Genomic DNA, 26,078 nt, shown 5'->3' with positions numbered 1-26,078 from the left:
TATTGTTTTTGTTGTTGTTATTTTTATATCTAAAAATTCCCTACTGTAGTGTTTTAAGACTCTGCTTATTAGGTATAGATTATTAGAAAAGAAAGTGTAGTATTTTAATTTACTGATCTTGTTAAAATTATATTGTGAAGCACCTGTATCAGTGGGGAACTATGAAATCAGAGAGGACTCAACTTACAATTTACTTCAGTTCTAAAGTTAAAGCTTTCTGTTGGTCAGAAAGTTTTAAGGAACTTAGAGCAACAGGATGAAACATGCCCTCGTGACGTAACAATATCTTAAGTATCAATGAGAACGTTAATTTCAAGCTATATGCTGAATAGTTATTCATATCAGTAACAGCTGGCATTTAATGGCAATGGTGTCTGGCTGCCATTGGTCACCAGGATTAAGACACTCATTAGCATAAATACAGATATACTCCTAAAAAAAGTTTAAAACTCCAGCATCAGCAAAGTTTATTATATGGTCCTTGACCGAGGGTGACAGGTGGCATAGCTACTTAAACGAGTTCATGGTCATGATGAAATAATTGATGTAACATACGCTATTTTTATGCTATTACAACATCGGTATCACAAATGCCTTTGCTAATAATTCAAGGACAGAATTTTGCAGACCACAAAACTAAAATTTCTTTGAATCTATTGAAAACTTCCTATTTGGGGACAAAGACTTCTGAGTCAGTTCAATTTTGGAAGGTTGTGCTGCATAGTCCATTGTTCAGAGCTTTTGTCTTTGCCACAGGACAGGTGTTATGTTAATAAAGGGACTTCTAAGCTACCTCTGGCCAGCAAATTCTTTTGCAGAACAAGTGCTTATTCTGGCACTGACTTTAGTTTTCTTTGGATGAAAGCATATTATCACTGACATTTTGTCTTTGTGCTGGGGAGGCTTTTACAATTCAGTAGAGAAGAGATCTAGCAGGACAGTATATTTTAAGTAGCATTACTAATAAGGCACATATAGTGCAACATATACAAGTAACAAAACAGCACAGTACTTTCAAAGTATGCTTGAAAATTGTTATAAGCCAGGATATGTGCTTTTGTCTAGCAAAGCATACTATTTTAAAAGAGAAACTACGTAAAGGACGATACCAAATTTTGGCTTTGAAATGTGATTTCAGGATGGGAAATCTGAGGTGTTTTACTGTTTTTGTTTGTTTGCTTTTTTTTTTTTTCAGTGAAATACGAAGAGCTGTATTGTTTCTCATTCAATCCAAAATTAGATAAAGAAGAACGAGAACAAGGCTGGAAGCTTGTGGACCTCAGTGAAGAATATAATCGGATGGGTATTCCAAACAACTATTGGCAGATTAGCGATGTAAACAGAGACTACGGAGTGAGTTGTTGTGTTTTTTCTGTTACAGAGGGTGTAAAGTGAATCAGCAGTCTGACGGTGGACTAACAAAGTGCTTAGATGCAGGATCCCTTTGTGCTCAGTGCTGTACACACATATAGTAAAGTTCAGTTCTTCCATTCTTTTACATAAAAAGGCACATAGAAAGGATGTGTCTTTGTTTAATACATGTGGAAACTGAGCACAGAAAACTTGTATGTGTTCGACTGAGCGTTTTCCTGACATGTAGGGTTATATAAAATAACTACACAGTTATTTTAAGAAAAAAAAATTACTTGAAATAGTGAATTTGGCAATATTTTTTCCTCACTGGCCGTCCTCACAATCCTTTGAAGCCTCTGTGATTGACTGTTCGTGTTTTTCACAGTCATCTGACAGGTCATATCTCTTCCTAGCTGCCTGCTGTCCTGCCTAGTTCAGTCCTGTACGATTGAAGTCTCTAGAATTTTAATTAATTGTGAGAAATAATAACCAAAGTATTTTTGAAGGAAGTTTGTCCATGCACTCCATTGGCTCTGTTGCTGAAGGAGCATTTCCATGTTAAGGAAGGCCTGTGAAGTTCTCAGAGAAGACTGAATGTGCTGTCAGGGTTTGTTTTCTTTTTGTTAAAACAAACGGAAAAAATGTTTGACCTCTTTTAAGATAAAGTGTAGGAAAAATGGCATCATGAATAAACCCCAGTTCACCACAGCAGCATCTGTAACCACAAGCCCTTCCTTTTCTTTCTCCTTCATTACATATCTCTGACTCTCTCAGATCCTAATTTCTTCCTGAGCATCCTAATTCCTTTAGTCATCTCAGAAAGTCCCAGGGAGATACTGGCTATCCTTTTTGACCCCAGTCAGAATGCCACAGGCAGTATCAGCAAAAGGAAGTTAGACCAGGACCCCATTTGTGGTCCCACTTGTCTCCAGAGGAACTTCTGGGCTTTTTTGCTGGCTCAATGGGTTCCTTTCGGAAGTGGTAGGCGTCGTCAGGGCTGCTTGGCTTTTGGTATCCTTCTTTCATACGGATTAATTTCTTTTCTCCAAGTCCCTATTTTGTCATTTTTTTTTTTTATTATCAGATTTGCTGGAAAATTTGGCTCTGCAGTCCCCTCCCATCATAACAGAGAGGTGTTTGAGAACTTCACCCACTCCCATCCTTAATTCCCAAATTCTGCTACAGAGGAATCCACGGTTGTAAATACAACCTTGCTGTACATAATGAGGAATCTTTTCTGGTATGAATGTATGTTATACCTGTGTGTTCTCAACAAGGCATGAATTAACATTTGGAAATACAGCCTTTCAACCGTTCTGCTTCAGTTTTGCCATCTGTAAGTTAGAATTAATACTTTCCAGCTTCAAAAGACTGTTTTGAGAAATGTCAGTGATGTGGATACAATGATTACGGAATATTCCCTGAGATTAGAGTTCCTTGGTATTTTGTTTTTGCTGTGGAGATGGCTAATGTTAGTTGTATTTTGTAGACCAAATAAGCAGAGTTTTCTTTCACAGGTCTGTGACTCCTATCCTACAGAAGTGTATGTACCAAAGTCTGCCACTGCACACATCATAGTGGGGAGCTCTAAATTTCGGAGCAGAAGGCGTTTCCCAGCTCTTTCCTACTACTGCAAGGATAACAACGTAAGTGTGAGTTTGTACATTTGAAGTGTTTGCTTATTTTGGCCTTGCTTTCAATAATTCCTCTAGTAAGCTTTCACAAGAAGAAATCAGTGTTTATTTAAAAAAAGTTAAAAGATGGTTAGTGTAGTCTGGTTAGTGTGGTAGATTTCGTCACATACTGGACTTATGGTTAGTTCATTAATAGGCATTTAATGAAGTCATTTAAACCCAGCTTCATCATCCAGCTAACACAAAAAATGCCATCCCTGTGGAGGAAGTGGAGTAGGACAAGAGATCCCGAAACATGGGTGGCAGAAGAGTGAAGGCCGGTAGCAGTCATCTTAGCAGGTGATTGGGAGGAGAACAGAACTATTTAGGATCTGGTAGCCACAGTCTGAGAGCAAGTCAAGGAGGAGAAAAAACTATACTTGCAACAGTTACAGAATCAGGAGTAGCCTCTGAAGAAAAGATCTGTGAATGGACCCAAAAAGGATGGATGAAAGCTACCAAATTTTGGCTGAGCAGTGTGTCATGGCTTTGTTGAAGAGATTCTCTGTGTCCGTAGGAGCAAGGAGTGCCACCTTCTCCTCTCCTTGACAGATGTTCTCAAGGCTGAGTGAGGAACTGCCTCACTTGTCTGTAACCATTTGGAAAAAAACCTGCACCTAGACTATTTGCATTTCTGTTTCTGGCAGCTGAGGTGAAGGGGACCCTTGGACTGAGGATCGCGTGGACTGAGTGTTTTCACATTTGTGTCCCAGCCCCCTAGGGACTGGCTTAGCTCAGCTGTCATTACCGATTAGGAGGATGGTGTCCCCTTTGTACTCACAAAGGATTTGTGTGTCTAGTATCTCCTTCTGTTTCAGTCCCAGACTGGCAGCTGCATCGAGAAGTCTTCCCTAGTGCTGGGAGATGGCTAGGACTTCCCAAGAGACAGAGCTAGTGTGGGGTTACAGGGCGTCTATAGAGTTTGCCATGCAGGATAGGAGATAGTTCCGTAGGATGTCACAAGCAGGAATCATAAGCTACAGTCTCCATGGAAATCTTATCTTTACAGTGGTCCCTATCATAGGTTTAAGCTTCAGAAGGGAGGAATGAGACATTATTTTGACTCCTTCTTTAGCCCTTAATTCATCAGAATTCTGCTTCCATAAAGATCTATGAATTTGACAACAAAACAGGAGGATAGGAGCATTTAAATAGTAAATACAGTCTCTGCATAAATTGCATATTATCTTTAGTATTTCATTCGAGCCAAAATTTTCAAAATTAATCACTTTGCATAATCAACTACGTCCAAATATAGATATCTAGGATTCAAAACACTTGGACATTTCCAAATCTCAGTGAAAGAAAAGGTCTCAGGGATCAGCTGGATTCCAATATATAGTGATCCAGTTTGGATGAGTTTCATGGTTTCAGCCTGAATGTTTTCCCTGTTGTGGTTGGAGTTCAGGTTAAGGTTCAGACCACCAGGATCTGAAGTATTTTGTTTACTCCTGGATCCTTCGTGGTTCAAAAGGCTAGGAAAAGGGTTGGGAATGTTGGAGGAAATACCTCCTTGTGAGTTTGGAGGTTGGCATGAGTTGCCAGCTAATAGATGGGAAGGAGTGGGGTAAGATTTGTGGTGGTAGACATTGAATAGCTATGGTAACAGCAGGTTGGGAAGATCGGTGCATGCAGGGGAGACGGGTGCCACTCATTCAGTCTTTCATACCCAGAACTTTCCCATAGCTCTTTGGTACTGACCAATGATGATGTGACACCTTACTCTGCATCTCACAGGATCTGTGTGAATATGATAAGATCAAGCTCTGGAACTATCTGTTGAGCCTGTTCAATAGCAAAACATGATCTCATCTCTTGCCCTACTCTTAAACATAGCCCAAGAAATTTTATAGGCGTATGTGCTCATCCTAAGCAGTTGGCCTGGGACAGAAGGAGGTGATCTCTTCATGGATATCGTGGGTAATAATTGCCACTTATGATATCTAATGGTCACTAGGTCAGTTTATCTTCCTAGTTTTGCAGTACTGGCAGTGCAGCTCGCTCTTAAGCTGGGGCTGAACATGATCGTAACCCCAAGCCTTTCTCTCATACTGGTGCCAGCGCCTACCTTAGACCTTTGGGCCCCCGGGATGATATAATATAATGGGCTCCAGCCCATACTTTTCTGAATCCTAACCTTCATCCACAACCCTAACTTTAACCTTAATCTTGAGGGCCATATCTGCCTGTGTATGGTACACTATGAATGAGGGAGAAATGTCTTCCTTCTGTTAAAATGACAGGTTGTGGACATATTCGTATGTATCTTTTGCTTCATGCATATATTAAATCACTGGAATGTGTGCTGATCAGCAGGCAAGACTCTAGAAAACTAATTAATAAAGTATGAACAGGCTCTCCCACAATTCAGGATTTCTGTATTAAAGATCCACATTTTACTGACTAACTACTGATAGTTCAAATACTTGGCTGAAAATGAGCATGTCCCTTCTCACAGTAATAAATAATCTGTAGGGCAGTTTGCATGGGTTACGACCTTCAGCAGGCAGATTCTCTTCATGCTTATGTTCAGTACTTAGAAAGTGTATGTATTAGCCCCTTGCCCTCTACAAATCTAGCTGCCCTCTGTCTAGCAGAAATAAAAACCTCCCTGCTCACCCATTTCACATTCTGTTGCTTCTTTCCCAGTTTCATCTGGAGGTCTGATCCTGATGGGTCTGTGGAGAAAATCTCTTGCCTTCTTCAATAGCACTGGTTAATAAATATGCTCCAAGAGTCAGGCTGCCTGACCCACTTCCCATGCAGTAAGGTCTTTCTCCAGAGGCAGTGCTAAAAATACACCACCATCAATGATCTAGCTGCATATTACACATTTTTGTTTCCCAGACTCATGGTGTCTCAGGCTGTTTAGTAAAGTAGGTGTTGGTCCAGTTGGGTGTCATCAGTATCATAACTGGTAAGTGTGAGCAACGGTGCAGAAGGACCCATCCTTTATGTTATATCAGTGTTCTTGTCATTGCAATGTTGTACTCATCACATCCTCTAAAGACCACCTTTCAGGAGTTATTCCACTTCAGGGAAATGCTATATTTAAAATAGCTCTAAAACTTGGATTCAAGACTAGACCTGGGCCAATAGGGTTGTATTGTTTTAATATTTTCTTGCCTTTTAAAAATGAATTTGTTTATGAACATGTATTCGTTCATTTTACCATTCTGCCCTTCCCACGTAACTGTACACCTATGCAAACATCTAATGAGCTGGTTTTGTAAATGCTTCTGGATACTAAATAATTTCTGCTTAATAACTGTGTTGATTTTTTGTTTGTTTGTTTGTTTTCCTGCAGGCCTCCATATGTAGAAGCAGCCAACCTTTATCTGGCTTCAGTGCTCGATGCCTTGAGGATGAACAGATGCTCCAGGCCATTAGAAAAGCAAATCCAGGAAGTGATTTCATATACGTTGTTGACACTCGGCCCAAAGTAAGTACATTAAATTTCTCACGCATAGCAAAACTGAATCTGGGCTGAATATATTAGGGAAGATGCACAGTCCAAATGATTGACCATACTTCTATCTTAGTTGCACTTGTGTAACTCCACAGGTAAATCAGGATTTATCAGGGGAATCTTAACTAGGAACCTTGCCCACATTTTTATCTCTTAGAGAATTTTTTTTTGAGCTTTTCTCTTTTTTGTTCTTAACAAAATGTTAAGATACAGAAAAATAAATAACTTGGAATAGTAACTGTTTCCACACACAGAGGAGCTATCAGTAACTGTATTACTGACGAGGCTAGTGAAAAATAATTCCCATGATAAAACTGTATTTACAGTTGCTTGTAATGTTGCAAACTTCTGCCTGCTTATACTAAAATCTTATACTAAGATTTCTCTTGCAAGTAGGAAGATTTCAACAACCTGAGGGAAAGACCATTTACTCAGGTTGCAAGAACTGAGGAGACTTTCTCTGAATATCTCCAGCACTTCTGCGTTTTTGAAAGAGAATCTGAAATATGGTAAATAGTGATCTCAGACACTGTATCTCTATAATTGACTAAAATCTTTGGCCAAGATAAAAGCTGTAGAAAAATTACACTGTGCAGAAACACAGTAATGATCTAGAAGAGGATGAAAGCTAACAAAACTTGTGTCCAAATTTGGCATGCTAGCAAACAGCTCAAGGTGATGGGGACTAGATAGGCTTCAGTGCCTGGAGGTGGGAGCAGGGATATGTTCTTTCTTACGCTATCAGTAGCTTCCCTGCTGAAATTACCAAAGCATGTGAAGGAAAAGAAATGAAAGGGGCAAATCTCCACAAAACCCTAGTAGATATAGGATGACCTATAGTGGGGGAAAAGGAAAAATGAGAGCAAAGGCTTAAGGAAAAGGAACAAGGAAGCTGTTTCAGCATCCTGAGATCAGGAAGCAGAGCCTGAAAGGGCAAGGTGGCTAAAGCTGAGAAACATGAGGAATGGAGTGAGGAAGGGCAAACCTGGCAGAGCTGGAGCAGAAACAAGGAACCTGTCTGGTTGGCGATTGACTGAAGACCTGGGGGCTGGTGGGAAAGTGCTGAGCACTCACAGCACTTTGGCCTTCAATTCCCTCTTTTCTATTGGGAAGACATGGATGGTACCACCTTACTCGTGGTCCTGAAAAAAATGAATCATGGTGAGTGCTAGGAAAGGATTGGTACGACTCTGTTCAGAGCGGGCTTTGGGTAGGAAGTACAGACCTTGCTGCCTAAATAATGCTTGTTTAACAGTTTTCTGTATGTGATAATATTTATAGCTTAGCATTTCCTGGCTGATGATATTGGTACTCTTCCCTAATTAAGGAGGTTGCTCATCGGTGGGATTTATTACTAAAGACTTACTGACTTGGTTATTAATGACGTTTTGCAAGGTAATAATGGAAGGTCCCATCCTGTAAACTTTTCTTGTAAATGATTTTGGTGAGACACCTCCTGTGTGTGGTGAAAAAACCCTGTACTTTAAGTTGGGAGAGTGGAATTGGCTCAGTATGGCTCATCAGTATGATGGCATATTTCCAGCAACACTGGCTTCTTCAGGAGCCAGTCAGCAGATGAAAACTGTTTTCATTGAACTTCTCTGGAAAAAAAAAGTTTTGATGTGAAGAAATTTGTATGCATAGATTCCTACTTATCTCTGTGCTGCAAGAATGGACTGATTTTCTAAAGCTCCTGTGATCCCAGGTGCCAAATACAGCCTTGTTACAGCTGTTACAGTTAATTTTGTAGCTCCTAATGCATGTATAAATCTAGAGCATGTAGGAAGTGATAGATATCAGTGCAAGCTGTTCCTGGCATTCCTCAGGGAACCTTTAACAAATGTAAAGGTAAATTATCGAGCCTGGTGCAAAGTTTCCCTTTGCTCTAGAAAGGTAAAAAACTACCTGCCTCTTCTCTCATCACTGGTTCCTTGCAAAGATGATGAATATTGACGGGCCAGTGAATTCAGCATTCCCAAGTGCTCTTCATATGCTGTCCCTCATTGCGCTTGATAATCTTCAAAACAAAAGCTTTGGCTGCGGAAGAAAGCTTTGTTTCCACTTCCTTTAAATATACCAGGATGACCATATGCAGAGCTTTGCTTAGGCTACTGTCTTTCTTCATTTTGTCCTTCCTCTATGTGTTTACAGAAGAAGCTAATATAAATTTACTGCTTATGAGTAAAATAAATTAGTTCATAGAATCATAGAATAGTTTGGGTTGGAAGGGACCTTTAAAGGCCATCTAGTCCAACCCCCCTGCCGTGGGCAGGGACATCTTCAACTAGATTAGGTTGCTCAGAGCCCCGTCCAACCTGACCTTGAATGTTTCCAGGGATGGGGCATCTACCACCTCTCTGGGCAACCTGTGCCAGGGTTTCACCAACCTCATTGTAGTTCTATAACTCTTTATAACAAGACAGGACTCAGTTACTCTCCACATTAAAGAAGATGCCAGGAAATCTGGCAAGTGAGGTCTGTTCGCTTTAGAGGTTGTCTCCTCATATTCACTGAGATTAAGCGAGGACAGGCACAACTGAGAGAGCTTTGCAACAACTACTTTAAGAGCAACTTTAAGGAATTTTGGTAGGTGATGTGGAAAACTTGTTAGTAAATATTGTGGCAGCTGCAAAGTTTGGCAACTGACAATATTTAAAATAAATGAGTGTCAGAAAGCCTTGCAAATTTAACCTTGTATTTATTTGCTTTTAAAGAGGACTATTTCAGACTGTCTTAATGAAGAATTTCTGTAATAAAATTGCTCTGTGGCAGAGACAGTTAATAGCATTTATTGTACTGAGGATTAGGTCAGTTATGGGCTAGATGATTTTCATTTAGGGTTTCAGGGGTTTGTGGTGGCTTAGACTCATGCGTACAGATCTTTCTTCCTGAAGCTATATGCTGTTGCAGAGAAAGACTGCTTCATTTTGTTTATATTAGAACACTGATGTCTACTTCAAAAGCGAAAGATTAGGATTCAGCAGATAATTTATATCTTCCTAGCAAGTCACACTGAGGACTCTGTCCTTAAAGGACATGCTGTTCACAGGCTCTATCTTTTTTTTATTGTTCATTGATAGTCAAAACATCAGCAGACTGCTGTTTGACAGACAATTTTCTTTTTGCCTGCACTTTTTCCTGAATTGCATACTACAAGTTAAAAGAAATTTTACACAAGACTTAAGTAAATGAAAAATGGTGGGTTTTTGCCCAGGTTCCTATCTTAGAGTATGGTTCCTTCTGTCGTATCATGAAATGCATGCATTGTTTCAATTCCTAATGGTGGTCCACAAATGTAACTACCTATTCCTATTGCCAAGTTCTGCTCATGGGAATGGATGCGCTAGAAAGTGTGAAGATGGGAAAAAATCCCCTATCTTCACATACTAAATTGGACAGAATAAAAGAATTGAAAAGCAGTCTCACCTGTCTGTTTGCTTATGTATCTAAAATGAAATTATAATGGCATAAAAAGCTTTTAGTCTTTAGCGGTTTCCTTTGAAAGTTAAGAGGTCAAATTTGGTCCATGGAAACTTATTTTGATATATGACGTAAAAAAGCTAGACTTGTTCGTCTTAGTTGGAGATAAGTTGGCAGCAGACAATCAATCCTATTCAATTGCATGCATTTGGCTCCAAATTAAAATTGAATATCAGGAGTATGTGTGTTTGGGGTGGAAGAGATCAGGAAGAGGCACATTCTTGTATATCCCATGATACCATTAGCCTGTAATAATAATTATTGCCTCGGGGACAAGAGGCTATTCAGATAACTCAGTGTGTTATTCAGTATACTTCAGCATAGTCAGTATATTTCAGAATATTATTCAGTATACTTCAGTATATTCAGTATACTTCAGTATATTATTGCGATTTTCAGAAGCGACCACAGAAGCAACAAATCGATACTACTGCCTGCAATATCGGGAAATAAACTGGAAACGGAGTTATCTGCATAGCCTCTTGTCCCTGAGGCAATGCCTAAGAGATACTTTTTGTTTTGATTTTTCGTGAGCATTGGCTCTCATTGCAATGAAGACGAGTCATTTTTTGTCCAACTGGTACCTCATAAGGTCTCTCCAAAAGCTTTGTTAGTGCCCTCCAGTCTGGATGTGCAATATCCATTGTTACTTAATTCTTAAATCTTTCCTGAGCAGAAGCTGTTAGTTGTGGAGGTTCTGCCACGTGGGCCACTTTGTTACTTCTGGAGCCTTCATATTTCTTCTGAAGGTCAAAGGCTCCCCAGCCTTACAGCATGTATTTCATAGAAGAGCAGGGACTTCATGCAAAAAGACAATTTCTTTCTATTGGACCATGAGATTTTGCTACAGGAAATAAAAAAAAAAATAGATAGGGTAATAAAGTAAAAGTACTTAATTCATTTCTGTCAGCTCTAGTTTTCAGCCCAGAGATCAACATTTGGCATAACGGGCTTGGCAGATAGTTTTCCTTTCCCCCAAGAATCTCAAAAGGGGGGAAAATAAGCATTAAAAAACCTCTTAATTTTACTCTTGGGAAAACTGAACTAAAGAAGCATTTAGGGACTTTCCAATGCCAGGAAGCAAGTAACAGATTCGAAGACAAAACTCCAGCTTCCAGCTGAACATATTTTTTGCTGAAGCACAGCAAAATATTTGATAGCGCTGCATTGCAGATGAAAATATTTGTGGTAATTTTGTCAATTCAAATCTTTTGTGGTCTTACACAACTAAAGTCAAGATGCTATAAACTTAGGAAAAACTACTCCAACTCTCTCTTCATTATTCCAAGCTTCAAAGAAGGAAGCTGTATCAACTTTTGGATTATTTGAGCAGTAAAACACAGTAATTTGAGCAACATTATAGTGTACATATGCCATAAAACAGTGGCATGGCAGGTAAGACACTGCCACCTCCTGGGTATATTCTGCTAGTAAACATAATGCTGATCAAAAATAAAATCAGAATACCCTTTTAAAAACAAATTAAAACCTTCATGCCCTACATAAGCTGTGTTTTTTTGTGCCTAACCTCACTAATGAAGTGTCACTCAAAGTGTGTGAAATAGAGGTCAGAGCCTCAGCAACCCACTGCCCTGCAATGGGCTGTAAACAGATCCCCGATTCCTGAGCCCTTGTGTTGACACTGTGATAAATGCTTCTTATTTGTGCCTGATTTAAATCACTCTGATTTATTGCAGTAGACCACGAGCTTTGTTTTGAAAAGAATCTGTTTGCTACTGGTTTTCATCCCATTTTCCCTAATTTTTTCAGCTCAACGCAATGGCAAACAGAGCAGCAGGGAAGGGGTATGAAAATGAAGACAACTACTCCAACATCAAGTTTCAATTCATAGGCATTGAGAACATCCATGTCATGAGAAATAGTCTGCAGAAAATGCTTGAAGGTAATACTCTTCTTTATTGAAAACTAGAGGAGAGATTTGATCCTTCTGTCTCACAAATCAGGGTAACAGCTCTGAAATCAGCAGCAGTGAAAACGGGTATGAAGAGAGGCCTCTGCCTGGTGTGCTGCATGCAGCTGCCTGCTGGCTAATGGGACTCGTGCAATGGAGCATCATCGCAGTGGTGATTTCCTAATTGTGCAAACACCTTGTTTCGTGGGTGAAATCCAGATATCGTTTACTTTAATGACAAAATTCATTTGACTTCAACACACCTTACTTCTACTACGTCTTCCTTCGCAGTTTACAGTTTGATGGTATAATGAAGAAAGTCACTTATAGCTGACTTTGATGCAGTGGAAAATACAGGAAATTTTTTTTTAAGCTCAGAAAACCTGTGGTTTAATTTTTGTATGTGGTCAGTAAGGTAGTCCTGCATTTTAGACAGTGAATTTTAATAGAAACTTACTCATGCCCTGTATAGAGCATGTCACATCAGGTTTATTTATGAAACTCACAGTCAATGGGTGTAACCATTCAGCACCTTCATAATCCCATGGAAGTTAGTAATAATTGCTTTATAAATACTTACCAGTGTATAAATGAGCACATCTGTACTGCCATTTAATATTTGAAGTACATTACTCTTTAGAGGCCTTCTGGGAAAAGGGTAAGAATAAATAAGCCATTCTTGACCCTCAGCAGCTTGTTGATTTTTAACAAGCAAATAGTAAATAGTGCTCACTCCACTCCACAGAGTCTCAGTATTTACTTGATGTATATCATCAACACCTTCTGTCACCTCCTGGATCAGCTTGATCTAGCTATTCTTGACGCTCTGCCCGTGCTCGTACACTGAAAGTCATAAGATTGTAAAAAAACTAAAGGTACTTGAAAGCCTCAAGTGCTTGAAATCGCAGATTTAACTTCTCTAATTTCTAATCTTATCAGCCAGGTCGCTAAATATGAGATTTCAACATAGCAAACATAAGACCTATGAAAAAAAGAGATGTTTTGAGCATATGGCTCATTTAAAAGTAGATGCTAAGAAGTTATGCCCCCCAAGCAGCCTGAAGTGTTAAATGCATTAGAAATTACCTTGTTACATGTCAGTTTGGGCCATGGGCCTGTCTCACAAACTTTTGGCTCAAAAATATTAAACAGCACCATCCTATGCAGCCCGGCTGGTTGTTCACTATTTTAACTTTGATGGTCTTAAGCTGAACAAATAAAGGGACAGGTTTATTCACCTGGCCTCTCTCCTAGCCAAACAAGACTTTGTAGCAAACTAGAAATCCTTCTATTTTCCTTCCTGAGACCCTCAGACCAAGGAATTAAGTAAAAATAAGTCATGAAGAGAGTGACTGGTTTACCTGCATCACACTTTATTGCTGGTTTTCATAAACTGCTCTTATTGAAAACAGAGCACAGCTCTCCCGTCATGTAAAATGTAAGCCCTTCTTAGATCTAAAATTCACATTTGCATTCAGACAATGGGAGACAGAAGAATATTGAAAAAATGACAGAAAAATTGTTGAGATTTGACTGTACTCTGGAAGTAAAATGCATTTCAACATGCTGGAATTTCCTTCCAGGAAAAAAAAAAAAGTTTTACTTTTCTCTCTGCTGCCTCATATTGCTTTAGTATAGTATTGATTTTTTTTTAATTTAGAGAGAGGTGTATGTGAAGATCCTTGTGATGATTTTGATCCCGTGCACAACCTCCTTGAAATAATTTTTAATATTAGAAGGAAATGTTGCACAAGGACTTTTCTCAGTGAAGATCCAAGGGCTGACTGAGACTGCTGCTTGGCATGTGTGATGGGGTGAGCTTTGCTGTACATCCAGGGGCCAACTAAGACTTGACCCCCGCTGCTTGTGCATTGAGATGATGACCCCACATGCTCCCTGTCTGTATTTAAACAGCAAATATGAGCTCCTCCTCCCCTCATACCAGGAGCAGTCGTTGCTGATGTAAGAGCAGCTCTCTGATCCTTGGATGTCAGTGACAGATCAGCCAGAAAGAGAGCCTGAGGGTTGGGCCCACAGCATTTATTCCTTCCTCTACCTATCGCCATCCTGCCAGAAATGGGGGAACTGGTCCAGCATCCCCCTTTGGTACTTTCGCTGGTGGAAGAGGCAGTTTTCACCATGTGTCCTGTTTTTTCCTCCCCTCCTGGGGAAGGGAGCACTGCTGGATTGCTGTGAGCTTCGCCCAGGAGCTCTTGATTTTCCTGTGCCCACACAGCGGGTGCAGCAAGTCTTATTTCTCCATGATTTTGGTACCTTTTCTGCTGAGATGGAAATGCCTTTTCCCCTTAGGATAAGCCTCATAATGGAATTCATAATTGAACTCAGCATTAAGATCCAGATCGGTAGCCAAAATCATGTGAAATACACAGTGTATGCCTTTAGGCCAGTCTGAACTTTGCTCAGTGAAGTGGTCGGTAAACATTGACTCTAATTTGGTAGTGGGAATGAGCAAAGCACTATTTCAGCTTTACCTTGGGCTTTTGTAAACAGAGACAGCAGCTTCAGCCAGAATTCAGCTACTAATTGGTCATGCTTCCATCTGCACAGGAGCATTAATCATGTGAAAAGCTGTTTGCTTTCAGTGCTGCTGTCTCTGCATTTTTATAAATATCCTTCAAAAATGACTTTTAAAATAACCATCTGGAAGATGCCCTATGTAGAAAGGTTGCAAGACTTTGTATGGACACATTAGGCTACTTTGACTCTGAATTAAATGGAGTTAAGACAGTCAGATACGTTCAGATGTGGTATAAACTCTGACTTTGGCCTGTAAAATTAAATTCCAATTACATTGAGGGAAACTAAAGTTATGCCACTGGTCGTAATGGCCATAATTAACTGAGTCTTTTGGAAGATTTCCAGAGGACAAGAGACCTACTAAGACATTATTAATTCACAGATCATACATTAACTCAGTAAAAACCATGACATTTTTCACCATATTCCTTAAATGAGTTTCACTGGTTAATATCTTTTTCCTTAAAAGACAGTGTAAGTCTGCATGGATCAAAATAAATGCGTAGTCTATTTATGGAGTGAATTTAGTATCTCACTGTTGAAAATAGATTGCACCAACTACTGTTAAGTATTTGTTTGCTGCTGGATCGAGGTATCTGAATTAAGTTTTGATTGCCCTTTTTTTCTTCCGATGTCACAAACTCTGTAATATTAAAAATAGACACTTGGATATAGCAGGATAGAAACTTAATGTTGTAAAAATGGGTAGATTTTTTTTTTTCTTTAAACACAGCATAGAGCTTGGAAAGTTTTCAAGAAAATATTTTCCTTGATGAATTATGGCTTTTCCTCACCATCAGAATACTTTCTGACTACAAGTGAAGTTTTAATAAGGTTTCATTCAGGGTTGGAGCACTGTTGAGTGAATCACTTTAACTCAAACACCACCATCTGTGGTAATGCTGAAGGCTGGGTTTGGTGGGCCTGCTCTTACAGAGCTTCACCACCAAATGTGGCTGGGAATAGGAGGCTGTGACACCATTTAGGGGGCTCTCTCCCTGTCCGGCTGCAAAAATCGGATGCTTCCTATTTCCAAGCCCTCGTTATTAAATACACGATCCCCTCTCAGGGGTTTGAAAACTTTGCTCCCAACACAATTTTGAAAAATCTGTGCTGAAGGATGTATTTGGTAAACTGTTTGCAACAGGCTTTGTAACAGCTTCTCTTTTTAACTTATGTCAACATATTGGGTGAAATTTGACCCAGCCCCGTTTCTTAAATATGTGCTTTTTTTCAACGGTGAAGTTTGACTGTGAAGTAGCCATTCTTTTCGAAAGGTGAATGTTTTACACGGGGGATATCTGAAGAGGTAACTCTTAGGCGGAACAGTCGGTGAAAGCTTAAGGGATTATAATTACTGTACATTAAAGATGTAGCTTATTTTGCAGTTTGTGAGCTGAAATCACCTTCAATGAGTGACTTTCTGTGGGGCTTAGAAAACTCTGGCTGGCTGAAGCATATCAAAGCCATTATGGATGCTGGCATTTTTATTGCAAAGGTAAAGTGTGTAAAATGAGAACAAAACTTGGACTAACCAGATACAGAAAGTGAGGACCAAATTCTCTGCTTGTGGGTAACTTCTGTTACCTTCAGTGACGTTGTATCTGAAAAAAACCCATCTTGCAATGCTTCATATACGAGGAGAGACGATTCTTAGGTGCTGTCGTGTGGACATTTTGCTTATATGGTAAAAAAAAGTTCGTGTACTTTTCACCAAAGAATTCAAATGTACTAAAGCCTCTACTAGCCTGTATCTTGTTATGCCAGGTATTTGACGGTCCTTACTTTACTCCCCAGCAGTGTCCCTATTTCCCCTGCCTCCTCCACTGGTTTCTAGACATTTTCTTTGTTGAAGGTTTCTGTTCGAGGACTACTTCTTCGCATGGTAGTTGTAATATAGTAATATTAACTACTGTGTTATCCCCTCAGAGTTATTTAGCGACCAACTAAATTCACCTCCTAAACCAACTCCTGTGTATTACCGTGGCCAAACTCTCTAGCAGCTTCTACCCTTACATACTTGAAAACTGTTTCAGAAAACAGTTGTTGGCTTTGATAAGAAATTTCTTCTCCTAATCCCACCCAAAGTAATGCAGATATTTGTCATCTACCAAGAGTAGTTTTAATTTTATTACCCCCTTCCTTGTGCTCTGCTTTTTACTGTTTCAATCCTTATTTTTGAGATTACTATTACAATTTCTTATAGGCCATTTTATTCACATGACCTGCCACATACCACTATATGGATAAAACTTCATGGGTTTGCCTCCTCAGTAACTGCTTGTTTCTCTTGCTTTGCTTCTTCCTGCTCAGCAGACAATTGTAGTTTCTTGCCTCAACAGCAGCTGCGGGATAAATGCACGTTGTTATTTCTCCCAGCCCTACTAGCTTTCATTAGCTTATACAAATCAGGTCATTTACATTAGCTCTTGCCAACTTTTCCCCAGTGGCTAGTCTTAAAATACTGTCAAAAAAAATTTATTCTTTGTCCGTATGCTTGCTAGCCTCGTGCCTCCTCAGACATGCTTTTTGACCCGTTCTTATTTGTACGGTTCCCAGTTCTCACTTGTTGGTCTTTTGCCCACAGGGGTTCTATTTTGGTAGAATTTACTTGTCTCTTGAGATAAACATAGATAATTTATTATTCCTCATTCCCTATTAAGCCCAAACTTAATTTAAATGTTTATTTTTCTAAGCAGTATCTTTCCTAACCTATTTTACTTCTCTACTTTCTAAATTTAGTTCTCTTTAGAAATGACAAAGGCCAAAACCATTAGAATTTTAAAAAAACCCTCAAGTTCCAAAAATAATGCAACACCAGACTTTGGAGGACTTAGTATGATCTCTTCTTTATGTGTTTATGTATAAAATGGGATACTCTCTCCCCAGCTATTTACATTGAAGATACTGATACAGTCTTGCTTATTAGATATGGAAGTTTACCACTACCACAGGCTTCCCCTCAAACCTTTAGAAGTATGTCATCAGTGTGCAATGCAGTGTGCTGTAATAATATCCACGCGAGCGCTGGCATCGGAAGCAGACGTTGCCGTTATTGACATTACCATCAAGATGAGCAATTAAGAGCCATATTGCAAGTATGGCTGCTCTATTGCTGGTATGTGAGTTAGAGCATTAACTGCATCTGAATCTGCTTTAGGTAGTTGTCTGCTCTGACAGACTGACGTATTTTAATTGAAACGGATCCCACATCCTCCTATAGTGGAGCATAAACAGGTAATGCTGCAACCGCTGTATTGCATGGGATGGGATGAGACTAAGACTTTTCAAATGAGAGGAATAACACTCAACATAATTCAAGAACTCTGTGGCAGAATTGAAAATGAACAAGGTTTCCCAGTTTCCAAATTAATACTCTCTATATTGCACTGTCTCCCTGTTCCTCTCTTACCTTTGCCTTTCTCCCTGCTTGTGAAATTTCTGACTTTTTCTGTATCCTTAGGCTGTGGCTGAGGAAGGTGTGAGTGTGCTTGTTCACTGCTCTGATGGCTCGGATAGGACAGCCCAGGTTTGCTCTGTAGCAAGCCTTCTATTGGATCCATATTACAGAACTATGAAGGGATTCATGGTAAGCAGGTTCTCTTTCACAGAGTGAATAAAGTATTATGGCATCATTTAAAATGAATATCTTTGGTTTTAATGGAAAATAAACTTTCCTTAAATATACCTTTTCCTTTTTTTTTAAGTAGGAAGGAAGGTTTTTATCTGTCCAAGTTACAGTCTCCCAGTTTCTGTATGAAATGTTATCAAAGGTGGGGATCAGTTGGGCACCCATTTATTTTTTTCCTAACCTTGACCAAGAAACTTTCTCGCAGCCCAAGTATCTTTCGTGCAAGCAAGAATTTGTATTCATTTTCAGGGATCAGTGAAGTTTTGAGTGTCAGAAGTGTGTGCTCCCTAAACATTAGATTGCAATGAGCAGCTATGTTGGAAAATCTGTTCCTTTCCCAAGCAAATCAGCACTGCTAAAGCATCTAGGAATGCTTATCAAGTTACTGGTCACACATTAAAAAGATGTTTGAGACATTTTTAGGTTCTATTTTAGAAAATGATGAATCAAGCTAATTGAAGTTGTGCTGAAATACCAGCATCCTGTCTGCATCCATGAAGAGTGCTACTTTCTCTTGAGCTGGCAGCAGTGCTCATCGCTCATTATTTTTCTGCTTATTCTAAAAATTATGGGATTCTAATACTGCTTGCTTACATCATTCTTGCTTGTCACTTTTCTGCTTATTCTAAGAATTAACTGGGATTCCCGTACTGCTTGTTTACACCACTCATCTGCCTGCTTCAACATGTGTCAGCTCTGCTCCACAACACTGAATGCAGTATTCTCATTTTAGGTGTTAATTGAAAAAGACTGGGTTTCCTTTGGTCACAAATTTAACCACAGGTAAGGCGGTGCCAAGGTTTTTCTATATATATTTTTACGTAGTCAGTACCCGCTGCCATTCCAATTTTACTTCCTTGTTGCGTTACAAAGCATATCAACAGAAAGCCCTCAGGAAACCGTCATACCCTTTTCTCCTACTATATAATTTAGCTGCCTGGAAAAATCAAAGTGAAATATTTTCGTATCAGTCTTTTCTTATATATGCACTCCAAGACTGCTGTTGGGAATCCTGAGTCTTGCAGTTGCTACGAGCATTGAGAGACCCATGTGAGAGAAAAGTAGTATGTATGTGGCTTGCAAAATCCTTTTGGACTCCAGCAGACCTTTCAGTAGTGCCAAGACTCCCCTCGTAAGTCCCTGTTCAGCAAAGTCTACGTCTTCCAGAACAGTACTTAATCTTAGGCATGTCTATCTATTACGTAAAATACACTCTTCCTATTACACTCTGTTCTAATGAAAACGGTAGGATTTGTTCAGAAACATCAGGTAAAGCAAAGTGGAAAGTCATCTATTTGGACACGATATTTTGTACATGCATTATGTAAATGCTATAATGTAATGAAAATGTTTGAAGACTTTATGTATTTAAACATGGATAAATATCCACATTTTCTTTCTTCCTTGTATTTTCTTTTAGTTTCTCTAAAAATAAAAAATGCAATGTTTATATTGGAATTTAATTGCATTATATTGCTTGATTTGAATATAAATTTGTTCTAGTTTCAAAAAACACAACAGAACTTTCAGGAAATCCGTGCAGCTCCACACCACCTTTTAGCAGGAATTACTACATTTAATATGCTACTCTCAGATGTCTTTTATTATCAGTGGTGAAAGATATTATGAAATGTAATCACCACTGATAGCTTTGGTTTGCAGTACAATATTGCTATATTTTCTTTGATGCATAATAAAGTAGAATTAGAAGTTTCAATTTTAGATGTTTATGGAATTCCACTCTGCTGGCATATATATATGCGCACATATATCTGTACACACACTCTCTAGAAAAGCAAATGATTGAAAATGCTTCTTCCTATTATGTAGACTTATAAAATATTTTTTACTTCTATGTGTTTTATATTTTCAGGCTCCTTTTCTTCATTGCAAGTGGTTCCAAGAAACACTTTTATAGACAGAAAGTTTGATGTTCACTTGACAGTTACAGTAGCATATAAACATTTCCCACTTCCTAAAAATTTCACCAAGAGAGGGCAGTTTTAAACTGTTCTCTGCAAAGGTTATTCTGTTCCCCTCCTGCTCAGTTTTCTGGTTTTGGGAATGGTGTGCCATTAAGCAACTGTCTAAAATACGTTTTTGTCATTAAGTCATTGCAGTCATTCTTATGATGACCTACGTTACTGTGGTATAACTTTATACTGATAGCATTAAAAGATGCCTACGCAGCAGCCAGCTGTTAGTAGCTGTAAGGCAACAAGACACCCGTAAAAGTTTTTTTTCTTGTTTGTATTTGATAACTTCTGCCTTCATTCTACTCCATGAATCTTCCATCATTTTTGTAAGTAAAAAAATATACTAGTAGTTGAGGTTTTAGAAATGAATGCCTATGGTGTAACTTGTACACTAAAAGTGAGGGGTTTGTTTTCATTAGTGTGAATTCGGTTTTCCTAGAGGATATCACGTTATAATTGAATGTATCTTGTCTTGTTTCAGGTATGGCAATTTAGATGGAGATCCGAAGGAGATATCCCCTGTTATTGACCAGTTCATCGAGTGTGTTTGGCAATTAATGGAACAGTTTCCTTGTGCCTTTGAATTCAATGAGAGATTCCTCATCCACATACAGCATCATATCTATTCTTGCCAGTTTGGGAATTTCCTGTGTAACAGCCAGAAGGAGAGACGAGAGCTGAAGTACGACAGTCTTTTCTTTAGTAGCATATTTAAATGTGGGGTCTGTAGGTGGTGATGTATTGAGGAGTCAGACACTTGCCAGTCTACATGTATGTGCTTTCGTAAGGCACGGGGTGCAGTGTAGACTTCTTGGCTGTCATCTTCTGGCAACACTGATTAATACCAAAAAAAGTTGATCCTCTGCAATGTGGCTCTGCTGGGAATGTAATCCATGGTGTGCGTGACAGGGATTAGTGAAAACTGGCAAGCTCATTAGCCCTTCAGCCATGTGGCCCCACCTTTATTGCAGCATTAACAACATACAAGGCAAGCTGTCACTGTAGCTCCAATACAAGATGGTATTAACTCTGGTTAAGTTCGCAGTTTAAGAGTCACTGCTTTTCTGTGTTTTAACCTGTCTTTGGATCTCATGTCAGAACACTTTAGTCCTGATCTCTCGGATACTTTCTTTATGAGCAGCCGTTTTGTCTGGTAGCCCTCCCTAGGACTGAGTCAGCAAACTATCATTCTGCTGGCTGGCCCCAAAGCAATTACAAATCAATCTACCTGCCCTCAGGCCCAAACAGAGATAACAACATAATTCCTGGCAGTGTTGATGTTCGTATCTGCTTCCTGGGCCCTGGCTCCTCAGGTACATCATGACACCCACCGCTTTTCTCATGCATCCTGATCATGTCAGCAGGAGTAATGAGAGGGAGGTGGGAGTTTCTGCTTGCTGCTGCCATTTGGTCCCTTTCACTGCTCAAACGCAGAGCAGCCTCAGTGCCACAGTCCATTTAAAATCAAAACCTTCACGGGTCATCATAATCCCAAGACCTAACCGCATGAGAAATTGCAGCTCAATGGCGTAGGAATGCTTTTAAATATGGGGATCCCTTTGGTGTAGAGATCGGTCTGAAAGCTAATTTTATGGAAGTGATCCTCTCCATCTCACAAAGGAACCAGTCTCTTCACCTTCTCTCTCCAGCTGCTCTGGCTTTATGGGAAATGGATTGGATTTTGCCTTTAGTGACCAACAAAGGAATATGGGTCTCTGTTTTTCTATATTTATAACTTAAGTCTAATTCTGTTAAGGAAGTATAAAGCTGATTGTAAACGAGTAGTACAGAGCACTAGAATGTCACATCTAAGCTTTACCTACACCTGAATTGTAGTAGAGACTGTAATACATTTTTATTTCTTTTTTTTTTCCAGAATCCAAGAACGAACATATTCATTGTGGGCTCACTTGTGGAAAAATCGTTGTGATTACCTGAATCCTTTGTACAGATCAGACCACAGTCAAACCCAAGGGACCCTGCGCCCACAGATGGCTCCATGCAACTTCTTGTACAAGTAGGTAGTATCACTTGCTACTGAGAACTGTAGGATGTGTTAGTACAGAACAGAGTGCCTTTGTATTTAAGTATTTCTTGTTCCATAAGGTAGCTTATAGAGAGTAAATTCAGTCTCAGATGCAATGTGTTGGTTCCTTGTGTGCTCATAGTCAGCCAACACCTCTGCACCATTCCACAACGGAGTATTAGTCTGAAAAGAAGCTTAAGATTAAAGCTATATTGATAGTTGTGTGTCCTAATTTCATGGTTACTCACTTCTTCCACTGAGAAATGTCTCTGTTCTTGTCTGTGGTTTCTAAATTTAAAGTTGCTTCAACTTCTTCCACTCCAAGATTTTGTGATGTTTATTTGGATCAATTGGTGTCAAAAATAAAAAGGGACATTTCAAGAAATCATATGGTTTCATTGCTAAAACAAGTGTTTAGTAAAACAAAAAGCAGACTTTCCCCATGTTGTTGTTATACCTCTAAGTATGCACAGTTTTACTTGATATTTAAGGTTTTTTTCAAAATGTAACAAAATATCATAATTTTAGAAATGTTACTATTGACATTCTGACTTGAGTAATTAATTGTGCCATTAATCTTGACAAACTTAAGGAGAACTTGAATAGAAATTCACGAAAACTGTGATTTAAGTAAAACCGATCAGTTTGTTTTCCAAGTGCAAATAAAAGCACCTGTTAAAAATTCAATAAATATCCTAAATGACAGAAATTGAATTATTTCACATCTACTGTTCCAAGTCACATCCACTTTAAAACAATTTAAAAATAGTCATTAATTGTATTGTTTAGGATAGTGGGATTTATAAAAGAAGTACTGATACTGCAGATCCTCCATTGGATGAGTAATCCTGTTGATTTTAATGGAATTACTTGGGTGCGTAAAGATTTCCAAGCATGAGCTATCAGATGATAAACTTAAGGGGGAATGTGACTTAAATAGTATACTATTGGGGTAGGAATAATAAACTACCAAGGAGCATGCACGTGCTCCAAAAATATCTGTCAGCTACTTGGCTGGACAGCTGCAGCTGAGGGCAGGTCTCTCTGTTACTTAACCTGTCTGGTGAACTACTTACATACTCTGGCTGTGGCCATGTATTGCCAGGAGGACGGAAGACAGGAGGAGTGCTAGAGTAAGCTACAGACTTAAGTTTGAGTCCTTTCCTCCTGAAAATGAAAAATCAACTCAGCTGTTTAACTAAGGTTTGTCAAATAATTCCACAGAACAGGAAGAGAACTTGCCAACGTATATGCTTCATGCAATTTCCATAGGCCAGTTTAAAATGTCAGTTTAAATTTTAAGAGAACAGGATGCCATACTGTTTTTTACTCCTGATTTTTAACTCTTCTTCACAGGAGGAAAAAACCAATTAACTAGCTGCACCTCAAACCCCGCCAGCCCCAGACAAAACCAAGCATACAGAATTTCAAAGTTGACTTCATGGGAAGTTAAACAATGGCTGAGAACTAGGATTATGAAAAACTGTCTTTAATCTTGGCTGGTTTATAGGTACCATTGCTCTAAAGCCCATAGTATAGAACAAGAAAATAATACAGCAAAAGTGTGCGTTCAGTGAACCGCCCTCAGCCATGTGAGCTAAGTTAAAGGTACATTCACCTTTCTTTCTATTGTGTATCAGAATTGGTTCAAGCTGTATATGTCCACAGAGTTGCTTCTTCAAGACAGATCCAAGGCAAATGAACCATAAATCTCACCAAATATTCAATGAACTTACGTGTATGCACTCTAATAATGAACAATCCATGGATGGATCATTTAGGACAACATGTGTCTGAAAAAAAAAGCATGTATTAAAGTCTTCTGAGGCCACCTCACCACATGAGAAAATTGCTGACCTTCCCGTCAATTCCAGGTTCTGGAGTGGTATGTACAACCGCTTTGAAAAGGGGCTGCATCCTCGACAGTCAGTTACTGATTATTTGATGGCAGTGAAGGAAGAAACTCAGCAGCTGGAAGAAGAGCTGGAAGTCTTGGGAGAGGTAATAAACACTTGATCTCGATGTCCCAGACTTAACTGATGCTAAATGAAACCCAACTCCATACACTGCGCAGTCCCGTACATCCTACAGCCTCTTCCGGCATGAGGATGTTCAGTCGTCATCTTAGTTCTGACATAAATTACTATGAATGTTTTGCATTTAAGACACAACAGTGGACTTTTTTTCTTTAGGGATAAAATTTCACCTGTGTTGGTACACAAGTACTACTCCTGAAGGAAATTTTATATCTTTCTGTAACTTGAAAGGAATTATAACTCAGAAGGATGCTGTAATTCAGCATTACTTTGTGATAAACTGTGCACTTCTCATACTCCATAAATGCAAATAGGCAGTTTTAAAGGGTGACAATTGGGTTAGGCTCTGAACTCAGTTTATTTATTTTTTTTTAAAAAGGCAAAGACACTTAAGAGGATCACTGGGCCCTAAATGTACCCATATAATATATACTGTTTCCTGTATTTCAGAGACTGGCGAACCTTCAGAAATCACAATTAAATGGTAATAAAGTCAAGAGTGAGCAACAAGACCAAAGCAAACAGTTCGGGCTTTCTACTTCCAACAACAGCTTAGCTAACACTCCCCAGGAGTATAGCAACGATCTAAAATCATTCCCATCCCGGAGCCCTTCACAAGGGGATGAGGAAGATTCTGCCCTCATTTTGACACAGGACAACCTGAAAAGCTCTGATCCTGACCTCTCGGCTAACAGTGATCAGGAGTCTGGTGTGGAGGACTTAAGCTGTAGGTCCCCAAGTGGGGGTGGCTGCTTGCCTAGTGAAGACAGTGGCAAGGATTCAGATGAGGCTGTATTTCTGGCAGTCTGAAACACCTTCACAACAGCAAGGATCCAGATGAAGTTGAGTCTTTCACAGTCTGGAATGACATCTTTTCATCAAATGAAGAATGACAGTGGTCTGTGGCCTAAAGAAATAATCCAAAGAAAGGGAACTGTGCAATTGTGTAAGTAAAGATCTAAGCAGAACAAGCCATTATTAGTTTTAAGACATAATGCTAAAGAAAGGTAATATCTGCTGCTATATTTAGTTAAGCCAATGTGGTATTTGTTTTAACTTTATCAATGCTGTACATAATTATTCCTTACTTTGTAAATTTCCGTAATTATTTATTGTACAAAATAATAGTTCTTCTCCAAAGACGTGAAATTCCAAAGTACTCTCTTACACATAAAGACAAGGTTGAAGATTCCTTAGCGTTAGCCTTACTGGTTAATCAGTCAAACTTATTTTTGTAGAGCTCTTTTGCCTTTAGACAGATTGTGTATATTCTGCACTTTTTTTTTCATGGGAGGTGTTAAATTTTGAATTCCAACAATTATTTTGCATATTCTCCTACTAGAATCCTTTACGGCAAAGTAAAACTAACAAATGGACATGCTTGCTTAGGGGACAGCTTTGATCCTGCAAAAATATCCTTTAGTAAGCAGCTGCTGCTGCTGCATGTGAATGCATCCCATTTGTACTCAACTCTTTTATGTTTTGTTCTCAAGTTTGATTGTTTATATCTTACCCTTCTTCCAAACTGCCTACGTAAGATATAAAGGTAAAATTTTAAAGGTAGTAAGACTCCAAATTCTCCAGCCTATTTTGATTCCTACTTGAAAATGTTTTATTTGAGTGGGAGTGAGGTACATATACAATAGAGAGAATAGGGAATCCAAAATCACTTATAAAAATCACTTATGAAAGCACCACTCCAAATTCAGAATTAAAGGAAGGTTATGCCCATAAAAAAACTGTTATAAAGAGTATTTCTTCCAAATTTTATTGTTCAAAATACACTAACCACAACCAAGGGCTTTTTTTTATCCTCACACAAAATTTCCCTTAGTATTTGCCAACCTGAACGGAGCACGGCAGTGCTAATTTAGAAAAAGACTGATTCACCACAACAGAAAGTTTAATCTCCTACAAATTTTCTCTCTAAGAATTTTCATAGTTTTTAAGAGTAGGAGTAATAGCTTTCATAATCATAGGTACG

At 39.0% G+C, this 26,078-nt stretch overlaps 1 protein-coding gene across 1 annotated transcript in view; it reads left to right on the top strand.

Moving 5' to 3' along the window:
• MTMR7 (myotubularin related protein 7) overlaps nt 1–24,904 on the top strand; it is a gene marked incomplete at its 5' end in the record, with an annotated part of 28,833 nt that extends 3,929 nt beyond the window's left edge. Inside the window, 11 exons of the mRNA XM_009574182.1 lie at nt 1,196–1,353; nt 2,871–2,999; nt 6,334–6,468; nt 11,746–11,878; nt 15,814–15,923; nt 17,889–18,014; nt 18,790–18,839; nt 20,514–20,714; nt 21,909–22,049; nt 23,933–24,059; nt 24,545–24,904. Coding sequence (XP_009572477.1) covers nt 1,196–1,353; nt 2,871–2,999; nt 6,334–6,468; nt 11,746–11,878; nt 15,814–15,923; nt 17,889–18,014; nt 18,790–18,839; nt 20,514–20,714; nt 21,909–22,049; nt 23,933–24,059; nt 24,545–24,904 — 1,670 coding nt within the window. The remainder of the gene's footprint in view (nt 1–1,195; nt 1,354–2,870; nt 3,000–6,333; nt 6,469–11,745; nt 11,879–15,813; nt 15,924–17,888; nt 18,015–18,789; nt 18,840–20,513; nt 20,715–21,908; nt 22,050–23,932; nt 24,060–24,544) is intronic.
• Between the last annotated feature and the right edge of the window lie 1,174 nt (nt 24,905–26,078).

This window comes from Fulmarus glacialis, unplaced genomic scaffold (genome assembly GCF_000690835.1).
Source record: "Fulmarus glacialis isolate BGI_N327 unplaced genomic scaffold, ASM69083v1 scaffold6313, whole genome shotgun sequence".
Classification (NCBI taxonomy): domain Eukaryota; kingdom Metazoa; phylum Chordata; class Aves; order Procellariiformes; family Procellariidae; genus Fulmarus; species Fulmarus glacialis.
Note: the sequence above shows the minus strand (reverse complement) of the source record. Positions and strands in the feature narration are given on the sequence as shown.